Below are 14,006 nucleotides of genomic sequence, written 5' to 3'. Positions count from 1 at the left end.
ACGGCTCCACCAGAAACAACAAAAAGATGAAGTTTGCCTGGCTCTTAGGATAGTTTGCTAGAAATGCAAACTTAGGTATTTATAGACCAAGGATGTTTGGACACCAAAAAATTTCCAAAACCGAAAATATTCTCAAGATATGCAATGAATACTAAAATTCGGTTTTCCTAATTCCAATAAATGCTTTTCCAAAATTTCCGAAATATCTCAATAGAAAATCTCCAATTAGTAAATGCACATTACTAATTTTTATTCTCTAGAGATATGCATTTAATTGCTAGTAATTAAAGCATATAAAACCAAAAACCTTAATTAAAAGATTCTCAATTTATTTCGGCACAGGATCTCCTTGAGTACTAAGGAATATCTTTGAACAGTAAATGATAAGAGTTGTTGAACATGTTCAAAGTATGTTGCCATCTTTTCACTGTAAATCCTTATTCATATTTACATGGATTTACATTCTTGGAATCGGTTATACCACACTTCCAAACAAGTTTAGAATTGGTCCACCTGTATTCCAAGATCACTATGTGATTGATTAAATATCAAATCACATACATGGGTTCAATCGGTTCTACCAATCATTAGGAACGGTTATACCTAAATATGGAAACACTTGGGATCGGTCACACAAGTTACCAGGACCGGTTACATCAGTTACCAGGATCAGTTACATCACTTACCAGGACCGGTTACCATATACTCATGGTATTGCTTGTGATCGGCCACACCAGTTACCAGGATCGGTTACACCAATTATCAGGCTCGGTTACACCAATTACCAGGACCGGTTACACCAACTACAAGGATCGATTACACAACACTCTGTGATCGGTCAAACCAATTACTAGGATCGGTCACACCAATTAAAAATATCGATCATACCATCTCATGGTGATTACATAGGATCGGTTACACTAATTAATAAAAACTAGTCATACCAAATCATAAGTCAGGTATTGTGATTAGTTATACTAAGATACATAACAAAGTTACGTTCGGTTCTACTATTTCACACATATTGGTAATCCAAAGATTTGCAATGAATAGTCGTGCCAATAAGCGTAGCGATTTCCCTTTTGATTCATAAAACAAGTTCATGAATGTACTTCCTTTAAAAAAAATGTAAAACTTTGTTTCTTAGGATGAAATATTCACCATAACCCAATCACATAATCAAAACAATATATACAAGATTATGTCGATGCCATATCTATGAAGTTCAAAAGATAAGCGTTATAATTCGTAGTCTAATTCCCTAATACTATGATCATACAAATATGACCATGTCACATCACTAGAGTATCATACAATATGTACAGTATATACAGCTTCGCAGTTATGTTTTCGATATAGCACGACTTGAAAGATACTTTAGGAATGAAAGCAGTTCAAGTCAATATTACTACCTTAAGAGGAAGGATGATGTTGTCGTTGTAGTTCGCTTCTTCTTCACTTTCTTTAGGTCTTCGAAGTAATACTTGTATTCTAAACATTCCTAGAATTTCTAGTCTAACCTAAACGAAGTTGACTCTAGTATACAATCAAACGACTTTAGATGAGTTTTGAGTCACTAAAATATGATAACCAAACTTGACATACCAACGCTCTGTGAGTTCAACCGAGCTATGCTATAACAAGTCTTTTTAGTCGCTAAACCCTAGAAGGATTTGAGGGAGAGGACGAATCTAGTTTACAACTAGGACACACAAGAATAGTGTTAGGAATTCAAATATCCAAGTTGTTATAGGTTCCCCTTTCATAAACTTTCAAGATCAAGGTTGCTTTAGGTTTAAGCTAAGATATCTTTGGAACCAAGCAATCAATAATCACCGTTAGATGAAAAACTTGACTTGAGATTAACATAACAGAATATGCACTCTGGTTAGGATGGACCATAACCGAACCGTGTATAATGACATGTTCATGTAGGTTTGCCGAAACTATCTAATTGAACTATATACTTAATCATTTTCATATAGCACTTTAAGACTTTACATGAATCACACATATGATCAAAAATATCTAGATAGTGTTTTCAAAGAGTTGTTCAAATGCTGATTATCTCATAGAAATAATTTTGATGCATCTGAAAATATTCGACAGGGTAAGTACGTGTACCTGGTACGTGTATTGTACCTATTCGTGAATGTCTTTGTCATGGTACGTGTACCATGGATACCCTTAAGACAAAAGCGCGTTCAGGAACTTACATATCTTTTATGGTTTGCATACCGGGTATGCATACCGTATTCAGTATTAAAACCAACAAATCTTTTTCGGTTTGCATGTTCGGTAAGCATATCGTTCCTGGCCACGAGTCACATACTTTTTGTGGTATGGATATCGGGTATGCGTACCACAAAGTTTCTGCCGAACTATAGCTCCGCCGGTACGCGTACTAGGTACATATGTTGCGGCTCCTGACTTATAACAGTTCTCCCAGTATGTGAACTGGTATGCATACTGTCTTGTATCCAGATTAACACTAGTTTTATATCTCTTTAATAATCAATTCGAAACATTCCCGAATAACATCAATGACACATATCACTGTTCCAGGTTATTTTCAAAATGACTAAATCTTGAATCATAACTTAAGTCATGAACACAATTGTTCTTAACCAAATTCATCAAGTATGAACAAATGATCTTAAGCATAAATAGTCATATTTCAAGAAAAATATTTAAGATAGTTGACTCGAAATTTCTGTTATGCATGTGATGTCTAATTTAGTCATGCGACGATGTCTCATAGATAGAAAGGTGAAAAATTGAGAAACATGTGGTTCAGTCTTTACTTACCTTTTGATGTTGAAGTTCTCCAAAGCTCTTGTTGATCTTCGCCTTCAAACACTAAAACGCAGTGATATCCGATTCTGAACTACACACTTCTATCCTAATCCGAGACCTGACTAAATGTAGACTAGAAATCAATATATAGTTTTGACAACTAAATTTGACAACGTGCTTGAGATAACAACACTTGTGAGTTCGATCGAGCAATGCTCTAACAAATTTGTTTCACAAAAGCTAAACGTTTTTACTTTTGAAATTGTGTTTCCAAAATAACTTTTATTTTTTCAAATTTAATTAAAAAGTATTTCATGAAAGCATATAAAGCTTTCTCAGCCCATACATGCAGATTTACACTAAAAAACTACTGCTTCTAGTTGACGAATTATGGTAGGTTGTTTTTTGACTGTTGGTTGGTGATGAACTAAGATTCTCAATGCGTATCATAATTGTTGGTTGGTGATCTGTACCCACCTGCTTAAGACTCTCAATGTGTATCATCAAAACTTTTGCAAAGTAAAAACACCACATGGCATCAATAATTGAGGTCTGTAGATACCTCAAGATGAGATGAAATGCAAGGAAGATAAGGAGTGCCAGAAGGTGCGCTAGGGGAGGCACAAAAAAAGGATGGGAAAATGTCATGGGAAACCCAAAGAAGAGACAAGATTAGGAACATCGTCCAAAGGGAAACGGGGGCCGACTTCCAGAAAAGGATGGAGAGTGATGGTCTTCCTTTAGTAAAATGGCGTTTGTAAAATAGTATATCCAACTGTAAAATACACAAAACAAATAATATTAGTAATCTTGTAAGAGAGGGTACCAGGAATTTACGTGGAAGCCATCTTGGAAATAGCTCTTCCTATAAAAGGGAGCTATTTATTCAAAGAAAGACGGAACATATTTATGGTAGTACTTTACAATGTAGTCAACCTCCGCAGAGACGGACGGGACTCGCCGGGAAATTCCGGTTTCTGCAATTAAGGTAGCGAAATGTTTGATTTCTCCAAGTTTGAAAGTTGTATGGATTTTGGGTTCTCTACTATTTTGAATGAAGAATTGTTTTTTTTCCCCTTAAAATTAGCGGTATTTCATTGTATCATTACTCAACTTAACAGGTGCAACATATGAAAATTATTTGATATACATGTTATAGGTATAAAATTCGAAACGAAGTTTCGATAGTTACTCCGAAAATCTTCCGGAGATAAAATTTCCCCAGTATCTCGGTCCCAACCGAAATGAACCGAAATTCAAAATCCACTATGCTGGTACTATGTATGTATTGGGATCAGAGTCTGTACCTCTTACCATTTCTGGGCATTACAAGGCCCACATCCTGATGGGCCGAAATTAACTCATGTCGGCATATATTTGCGAGTCCAAATTTTTTCACACTCCTATAAAAAGTGTATATTTAACATATTCTTCTGATTGGTTGATTATTTAATTGATGGCCCCATTACCTTTCATGTTTAGAATCTCGATCCTTGTTATATAACTTCCCAAATTAAATCAATGTCGGAGATTGAAATGTTACATGCACACTCGTTAAGGAGTGTGCACAAATTCGGACTCATATATTTGCAGTTATCAGATAGGAAATGAGTGATTTTGATTTGTGATCGCCGAAATCCTCCAAACCAAAGAATCATAGTAGTTTACCCATTTTTTATTGTATATAATAAATAACTATAGTCTTAATTTTAAAAAGGGGAAGGATCCGATGACAGGGTTAAAATGACATTTGGTTGTCATTGCGGAGTCATTTTGCTTATGAAACTCAAATAGCAAATTTTTCTTATGAAACTCAAATAGCAATGATTTTGAAGCTAATTTTCTTATCACATATTCCTCTTATAAAGACAAGTAAGGTGCACGTGCTTTGCACATCTGACACAGAGATGGAGTCGAGGAAGAAGAAAAACTCGACAAAGAAAGAGGTTAATAAAGCGTGGGATTAACATAAGGGGCATTCTTTTTAAATAACTTACGGAAATAGGAAAATCCAACGGTTGAAAATGCGAAAATCCAATTGTCTGTAACAATAGTACAGACATAATTTTGTGTGTGACCGAATTTTGTGTGTGACGGGAATCTTCTGGGGAATCTTTCGAGATCTGATGGCTAAGCTTTAAAGTTGGGAGATTTAACGGCCCACATCAGTTAACTTGTTGACTTTCCATTAATCTTGCTATCATTAAAGATGGAGAGATATGGCTTCCTACAAAAAAAAAAAAAAAGAATGAGCGCTTTCCGAGACGCATAGGGCAATTGTCCGCGACTTCTAGTTTGAACCATTGAAAATTAACGATTGAAATTAAAGTTTATAGATGGTGAGGTTTCGTATATCAGGATGTACTCATTTTTGGAAGGAAGATAAATCTTTATAAGAGAAATATGTCATAAGAAAATTAGCTTCAAATGCCAATGAGTTTGAAGCTAATTTTCGTATCATATATTCCTCTTATAAAAATATGCCTCCCTATCAACAATGAGTGCTTTCTGAGATGTATAAGGCCACCATCCACGACTTCTAATTTCAACCGTTGAAGATTGACGATTGAAATTAAAATTTACAGATGATAAGATTTCGTATATCAGAATACACTATTTTGAAAAGAAGGTATATCTTTATAAAACAAATATACCAATAAAAAATTAGTTTCAAATGCATTTTCATTTGAGTTTTATATGAAAAAATGGTACGATAATATCAACCAAATGGCATTCTAATCATATCACTGGATTCTCCCAACTAAAAAAACATAGCCTTAATTTTAAATAAGGATGCATCATTTTGCATAATTGAAAACTTTGGTACAAAATCTTCTAGGTAGTAGGACCAGTGGTGCTCTATCACACAATTCACAAGAATACCTCGTGTTGAGACCAAGTTCTATTCCAAGTGTCACACTTCTTTGTCTTTCCTCAAATGACTTGGCATATTTGCCATTCAAACGATGAGCAAGAAATAACAATCAAAATTTCCCTCCACACATTTCTTCATTACCTTATCTTTCAAAAACAAAGAATCCCTCTGCCGTAATTTTCCTTGCTCTTTCTTTCATGTCTACTACCTTAAACAATAAATTAACAACCTTCAATACAAGCCTCCGATAAAATTGGAACCTTACTAATAATCATCTGACCAACAAAAATGGTAACCCAATTGGGTTTTGCAATCAATTCTCCCCGTCTTTCATTTTCCCCTCCACTTCTTCACAAACCTTTCAACTCACTTTCTTCTTCTTCATCATCATCCAAGCTTCACTTCAACTCTTCAGCTAAGTTTATCGATCACAAATCACTTGCCCGGCGAAGAGTTTTCATTATTTCAGCTAAAGCTGCTGATCAACAACAAGGTTAGTTATTGTACTAGTATTGGTTTATTGCGTTCAACTTCACAAAAATCACTTAATTGTAAGGCCATTAAACGATTCTCCGAAATCAACTTAACGGCCACGACCGCCTTTTGGATGGCATATTTTGTGACTTGAATTCTTATTTTCAGGCCAGGCTTCCGAAGACGAGGTTATTGACAGTAATGTCTTGCAATATTGTAGCATAGACAAGAAGGAGAAGAAGACAGTAGGGGAACTTGAGCAAGATTTTCTCCAAGCACTCCAAGTACTTATTATACTTGATACTACTGCTCTTTCATTTTATACACTAGACTAGAATTAATGAACATGAGAGAATCCCAACACTGTTGTTACAATTCCTGACATATTGAATTCTGTATTGACATAACTGACACTTGTGAAATCTTGTCGATTGTTGATGCGTTTCGTTATTTTGATGCCTTTTAGTCGTTCTACTATGAGGGAAAGGCTACCATGTCAAATGAAGAATTTGATAATCTCAAGGAAGAACTGATGTGGGAAGGAAGCAGCGTTGTGATGCTAAGTAAGCATTTCTTCTCTTGTTTAATACTCGCAGTATAAAATTCGTTGTGCATTTTATACAAGCCGTATGACCAAAGTTTTATAAAGATGGCCTTCATATGACATTGTCACTTTCATCTTAATGCAGGTTCGAGTGAACAAAAGTTTCTGGAAGCTGCAATGGCCTATGTATCTGGCAAACCTATAATGACAGACAAAGAGTATGATGAATTGAAATTACAACTCAAGGTTGGTCTATAACCATAACATACGACTCGGTGGTCTAAGGAAAATTTGTATTGAGTTAATTTACTTAGTTTGTATCTTTCTTGTGTAATTTTTATAGATTGACGGAAGCGAAATCGTTGTAGAGGGTCCAAGATGCAGTCTTCGTAGTAAAAGGGTATGTAAAGGTTAACCACCTAACTGATAAATGCAACTCTACTCAAACTATGGTTAATACAACTGTTCTTGGATTACGAAAGTATTTTCTGCAATTTTGAGCTTTGGTGAACAATAAAATTTGTTACCAGAAGTACTTAGTAGTGTGTGCTTGTTATTCTCTTTACAGGTCTACAGCGATTTGACGGTTGACTATGTTAAGATGTTTCTACTGCAAGTCCCAGCAGCTGTCGTTGCACTTGGATTGTGAGTAGCAAGCTCTTGGGCTCTAATGATATGCACCTTTTTTCTTCATAATTTCAAATCTGTTTTGGTGATATCATGTGGTTGTTAATATATCTTCTTGTCAAATGCGTACGACTAAGCTTTGAAACAAATATGTATTGACCTTTGAGTTTATTTGTAATGTGTTGCTCTCACTTCAGTGAAAGCACGGTTTAATTGGTGTTTCAAAATGCGGTTAAACTTTTAGATTTATGTTCTTGCATTTGATATCAACAGGTTCTTCTTCCTGGATGACATTACTGGATTTGAAATCACATATCTTTTGGAGGTCTGTATGTTCCCCTTTTATGTGTAACAATTCGTTTCAGATATGAACAAGCTTCTTTACTCATTTATATCTCGTTCTATGTAAGTTTCAGTTCTGTGCTGAGTAACTTTTGTTTCAATGCAGCTTCCAGAGCCCTTCAGCTTCATTTTCACATGGTTTGCTGCTCTGCCCCTCATTTTCTATCTATCTCAAGCATTCACAAATGCTATCGTGAAAGATTTTCTGATCCTAAAGGTATCTTTTGAATCTTTATCCTCTTGGGCAATACAAGAAACTGTGATCAGCAAAGCATGTTCTTAGCAACATATGTTATATTCCAGGGCGCCTGTCCAAACTGTGGAACTGAAAATACATCCTTCTTCGGAACTATACTATCAATAGCTAGCGGTGGTGTTACAAATACAGTTAAATGCACAAAGTAAGCTCACAAACTGTATGATCATGCATTAGCCAGTATTTTTTGTTCGCTGATATGAAACGTGTTCTCTTGTTTTTGGTTACTTGAGAATGTTTCTAGCCTTGACTAAAATCGCATGATCTGTGTTTTCAGCTGTGGCACTCCATTAGTATATGATTCCAAAACTCGTTTGATTACATTGCCAGAACAAGCTTGATAAGAGGTAATGCCCTTATGCATTTTAAATTATAATATCAATGGCCGTTTGAAGATTGTTCTGACAATCAAGAGTCCGGTCTGGAGACTCTGCACCACCATTTTTCACATTTGTCATGCTTTAGAGAACTGTTTTCACAGTATGACGTCTGTGCTCTATTAGCTAACTATTTCATGATGGCTTCATACACGCAGGGATGACATCTATCTGAAAGACTCCCAACCTTCTCTACTGTTAACCTGTGGTGATAAGCTGGTTCCGAGTACATTAAGTAATTTTGGTACCGTCAGAAGAATGATGACCTGAGAGGAGACCCACCTTGTGCTATCTGTACCTTTTTAAGTCTTGTTAATATGTATATTGTTATACCTGGATACCAACAGAATGGAAAGAAGTATGTAATGATTGATTATATGCTGTTTGCAACTATTAAGGGAAGCGTCTTATAGGTAGAATCACTATGCTGAAACTTAATGCTAATGGAACTAAAATGGCCAATTTGCAGTGCTCATGTTTATGATTCAGTTGTTTGTTGGAAAATTGATTGATAAATAAAAACACACTTTAATACGGTGCCTGAATCTTTCTGAATTTGTACCCACGCAAAATATGTCCACGGAGAGGACTTGAAAGTACACAAGCTGCCATATAACCAGCTCAACAATTCTTACATCTGTCATCCGAGAATTCATAAATTTTCTTTTTAAAAATGCTGCCTGTCTTGTGTTGTGCATTCAAAACCATGTTATGTTTAGGGATATGGGTATATCCAAGCTAAGTAAAGTTGAGCACTTGCAACTACAGTTATACTAATGATATTATGTTAGTATTAACTTTCAGTAGCTCAGTCAATGACATAATGCAGGAAACTGAAACCTCCGTTTGGGCCTAAAGCCTGATATACAATTCAGTGCCTTTCCTTAAAAGCATACTCATAATATTTGTACAATGTGATGAGAGGAAGAAAACATTCATTATGACACATAATAAAACCTGAAAGCTAAAACCCATGAGAATACGATTCCAAATAAGCTTCCAGCATAGACAAAATCCCTACGGTTCACTTTTGCATCAGCAAGTTTCTTCTCTACAATATCGCCACGTCCAGGTAGTCTCCAATCTTCATAATTGAAAACCAAAAAAAATGAGTGAATAACTTAAGTATGTGGTGGAGGATCAGAAATGAAATACCAACTTGTTTCCTAAAGGTTTACCTGGAAGCTGAGGTCAGACAATGCCTTATGGTCGTCCTGTCTTCTCGCATTTCCCATCCCTTGTGAATGGGTTGTTCCAACCTTCAAACACAACAAAATATTAAACTTACAACTTTTCTATCATCGATTTCCTAGTGAACATCTTTACATCAGTAACATTTTGCTGACCAGGAGATGGAAAATTAGATCCCACGATGTGAAAGTTGGGGAATTGAGCAGTCAATTCCACAATCCTACCATCTTACTACGGAAACAATAAAAGTCCGCACTATCAAGAAAATTGCACTTATATATGTAATATGTAACTGACCCTTACACAACAAGAACCGCATCACTTACTGAACCTGCATACTACTAGTTAACATCTAAAATTCTTAAACTTGAAGGAAACCTGACATTCTTGAAAAAATTTATAAGCATTAGAGGTCCATTTGGACCTTGAAACAAATCTAAGTAAAGAATCAACAACACAAATTCTTCAATTCATGAGTCATTTGTGGTTAGGCGAAAGGCAACCAGGCAATGTACATGTCATTAGTTTTATCCCATTTCTCTGTTGCTGTTAAAATAAACGCTGACCAGATTGTAAAGTTTCAACATCAAAAGAAACGGTGAAGAACTGCTTACCTGTCTTACTATAAAACGACCATTCTTGTCGGGATATACAAATGCAAATGATAGTTTTGCATCTCTTCGTCTTGCCTCAGGAGCGACTTCTTTGACCTAGTGAAAAGATGAAACTTCGATTAGTAGACATACTGCAACAAATTTGAAAAAGAAGATGAGGGTAAGAAACCTTCACATACCAAATCAGTTAACTCCCGAAGAGTAGCATCCTTCCATGTATAAATTTGGACCTCCTTCTTGGGTTCCTTGCCTCTCGTTGCAAAGTCTTCCTTAGTATGATGGCCTCCAACCTGCGGAAAAAAAAGTTACTCATATGTGAATAATGGTAACACATGCTTACTACAGACAAACTGGCAACTAATAATACAATGTATCCAATTGTGCATCGAAACACCATATCTGAAAAGAAATAATGACAAGATGGCACTCGTTGGGTGAGGCTAGCATTCACATAAAGATCCCTTACTCTACAGTCTACAACATTCACATAAAGCAAAAGTACAGTTATGAGGCTGGAAAAGGAAAAATATGTTACATAGATATCTTTCTAATCATAAGAAAGTTAAACTTAAGCGCATAATATCCTGCCCAGTTTAAGCTAGCGTTAAGGTAGACCAAAGTCTTTATCAGGTCTGGCAAAGTTTGGAATCCCCGTAAAGTGATTGATTTATATACCAACACAGTATATAATGACAACAACTAGCAATCCCTCTCGCATATTTAAGTAATAAACTAGTATTATTTCATGATGCAACACGATTTCATTTCAACCAAACCCTGATAACCTTTCACTTGCATGCATAACGACAGAATTATCCTGCATCTGTTCTGAAACAGTGTTTCTTTACAAACCCATGAGCAAGATTTAAGCTTCATCAAAATAGAGCTATTAAAATAAAACATGAGCCAATCTACATATGAGCTAATCAGATTCCTACCATACAGCAAGGTTAACTAATTAACCTAACCTAACGAAAACCTCAAGAATGATGAAACTTTTGTTCATCAAATCGAAGATAAAGAAAGCCCTTTTCATCAAATTAACCTAATTATTCGACATTACAACACAATAATTAAAGTAAAAGGGGGATTAGTCACATACCTTAGTGAAAACTCGAAGTAGTAAAGGACAAGTCTGGCACCCCAAACAAACAGCAAAGAAGAAATTCTAAATCAGTATTTGAAATCACAAAAGATAATTTAACAACTGGAAGCATAAATAAAAGAGTTCGCTTTTATGAAAACCCTAAACCCTAGAAATTGACCTTTTCACGATCGATTAAAGCACGAGGAGGTGGTGGTGGTGGTGGTCCTCTAGCTTGAAGATGATGAGGTCTTCCTCCTCCTTGTCTGTTTTGTGGTTCTGCAACTCCCGCCATTCTCTTCTTCTCTCTCTCTCAAGACTCTCTCTGAATAGATAGTTTTCTGAAGGTTTTAGCGAAATAATGTTTTTCTTTGTTACCACTGTCTGTATGTACAACTTATACCCGAATATTTCAGTTTAATGATACGCGAACTATGCTTTATGGGACGAGGAGCGGTTGGAACCCGTGGGTAGGGGTGTGCAACGGACGGGGTTGCAGATTAGGGATCACCCGCGTCCAAACCGTTAAAATTGCGGATTTGGAAAATCCAACCGTGTCCGACCCAATCACCCGCAGATTTGACATCTACGGATCCGCGGATAATACGGATCGGATGCGGCTTAACCGCGGATTTAATCAAAAAAAAGAAAAAAACTTCTGAAGCCTAAAATCTTATGGGCCAGTTATCTTTAATTGATCAAAGTAACATGTTGCCTTGTACGTGCATAAATATTTATTTGCGTTAGCCTGTACGAATGATGTTTTGGCTCTTTGAATCATTAGTTGTTGTTTCGCCTAGGTTTTGCAGAGCTGACACGCGCAATTTTGGGACGTCGAAATCCAAAGCAAAATAGAAGAGTTATATACATGTACTTTCGTCCTTTTCCCATTATATTTAGCATGGTTTTGGTCACCTCATGCGAAAGTGTGACTGACTGAGATTTTGATGCACTCCCGTTTAGCTAAGGAGGAGTACTAAACTAAACTTTGTTGTCATATTACAAGAGTAATTTGTGCTTTAACGTTCTGATTATAGCGTGAGATCTATAAATTCCTTTATTGCCATGCGGTGCGGATTAATCCGCGGATTACAAAGTCCAACCGTAACCAAACCGTTAAAAGCGCGAATTTGAGAATTCCACCCGTGTCAGGCCCATAGATCTTGCGGATTGGGCTTCACCCGCAATTTTACGGACGGATACGGGTGAAATCCGCGGTTCCGGATTTTTTGCTCACCCCTACACATGGGATTTAGCTAATCCACATCCACATCCAATACAAGATGGGCTTTTAATTAGAAACCTATTATAAGGGCTTCAAGAAAAGGAACGATTTTTTGGGGACCATGGTTTTTTTTTGGGGGACCACGGTTTTATTTTGGGTAAAGACATTAGAAGTAAATCTAGATCACCCCTTATCTAGATATTTATATTAATACCTAAATTACCCTCCTGATTAATTTTGGGTGATGATTAGTTAGTGTTAATAATAGTTAGTGTAATGATTAGTGAGATGATTAAGTTAAAGATAATTAGTGAGATTAAATAATCAGATGGTTTTTTTTTAAAGAAGTAGAATTATTGAGAGAGTAAAGTTAAAGAAGATGAAGAAGGAAAACATGAAAAACGATGGATTTTACCAACCACAACCGGAGGAAGGGTATTTGGGTACCCAGGTATGCTTCAAACTTAGATAATGTTGGTTGAATTGCTCCAAACTTTCAAAAAAAATGAAATTTTTTATGTAGATTTGGGCCAGTTCGGATACCATATGTCAAGAACATGTAACCGAACACACCTGAAAATGTAGTTCGGTTACGTTTTCCAAACACGCAGGTTACCGAACTCGCTCGTTAATGGAGGTTTTGGTCGTACAGCGTAATGTTCGGCTACCTAGGATAAAATGGTAGGTTACCGAACTTTGAACTTAACAATTTATTTGGGTACATCCTGTGTTTTCGGTTAGTTCGCAAACTTCAACGCAACCAAGTTCCCAATCGAACTGCAGGTTAAAAGTAACCTAGTGTTAGAAGTTCGGTTGGTTCGCAAACTTCAACATATTTTGCGAATCAACCGAACTGGGCTTATATATGCATATATGCAATTAGGCAAACGTTCGATTACTACGAAATTTATTTCTTGGCGAATTAGGTAGAGTTCGGTTACGAAGTTTCGAAGGTAGAGTTCGGTTACAAAGAAAACTTAACATTTTTGCGAACGAACCGAACTTGTGGACTTCTCATTATTTTGCGAAGGAACCGAACTTATGGACTTGTGTTGTTCTAATACAACGAGTTCGGTTAAAAGTATTTTTTTGCGAATCAACCGAACTCTGAGTTCGGTTAAGAAAAAATTAATTCGTGATAATCGAACTTTTCTTTGAAAAAAAAAACATCCATTAAACCTCTCTGCAACTTCCATTTTCAACTCATTTTAATGATTACTTCTCATTTATTCAACCAAAAACGAATGACAAGTAATGGGTTTGTGAGAATATCTTTGTTAATGTTTTAAATTAAGCTATATATATATATATATATAGTGGTGGTGGTGGTTGGTGGTGGTGGTAATCGGTGGTTGGTGGTGGTGATAATCGGATGAGGTGGTGGTGGTAATCGGCAGTGGTGGGCGGTGGTGGTGGTGGTGATAATCGGAGGTGGTGGTGGTGGTAATCGGCGATGGTGGGAGGTGGTGGTGGTAATCGGTGGTTGCTAGTGGTGATAATCGGAGGTGGTGGTGATGGTAATCGGTGGTGGTGGGCGGTGGTGGTGGTGGTAATCGGTGGTGGTGGTGGTAACCGGTGGTGGTGGTGGTGGTAATCGGCGA

The 14,006-nt window shown here is 36.5% G+C and overlaps 2 protein-coding genes across 2 annotated transcripts; one reads left to right on the top strand and one right to left on the bottom strand.

Moving 5' to 3' along the window:
* Positions 1 to 5,813: 5,813 nt before the first annotated feature.
* On the top strand, positions 5,814 to 8,825 carry LOC113275016 (PGR5-like protein 1A, chloroplastic). Its single transcript, XM_026524443.1, has 11 exons — positions 5,814 to 6,164; positions 6,314 to 6,429; positions 6,612 to 6,708; positions 6,835 to 6,935; positions 7,033 to 7,089; positions 7,258 to 7,334; positions 7,590 to 7,641; positions 7,765 to 7,875; positions 7,962 to 8,059; positions 8,192 to 8,261; positions 8,450 to 8,825. The coding sequence occupies exons 1-10, from the start codon at positions 5,960 to 5,962 to the stop codon at positions 8,253 to 8,255; spliced, it is 978 nt and encodes a 325-aa protein (XP_026380228.1). The 5' UTR covers positions 5,814 to 5,959; the 3' UTR covers positions 8,256 to 8,261; positions 8,450 to 8,825.
* Positions 8,826 to 9,059: 234 nt separating this feature from the next.
* Positions 9,060 to 11,568, bottom strand: LOC113273652 (histone deacetylase complex subunit SAP18-like). The gene is made up of 6 exons (XM_026523298.1): positions 11,362 to 11,568; positions 11,199 to 11,231; positions 10,276 to 10,386; positions 10,097 to 10,192; positions 9,470 to 9,550; positions 9,060 to 9,375 (listed from the first exon to the last, which is right to left on the bottom strand). The coding sequence occupies exons 1-6, from the start codon at positions 11,473 to 11,475 to the stop codon at positions 9,343 to 9,345; spliced, it is 468 nt and encodes a 155-aa protein (XP_026379083.1). The 5' UTR covers positions 11,476 to 11,568; the 3' UTR covers positions 9,060 to 9,342.
* Between the last annotated feature and the right edge of the window lie 2,438 nt (positions 11,569 to 14,006).

Source organism: Papaver somniferum, chromosome 4, assembly GCF_003573695.1.
Source record: "Papaver somniferum cultivar HN1 chromosome 4, ASM357369v1, whole genome shotgun sequence".
Lineage (NCBI taxonomy): Eukaryota > Viridiplantae > Streptophyta > Magnoliopsida > Ranunculales > Papaveraceae > Papaver > Papaver somniferum.
This window is presented reverse-complemented; position numbering and strand designations above follow the sequence as displayed.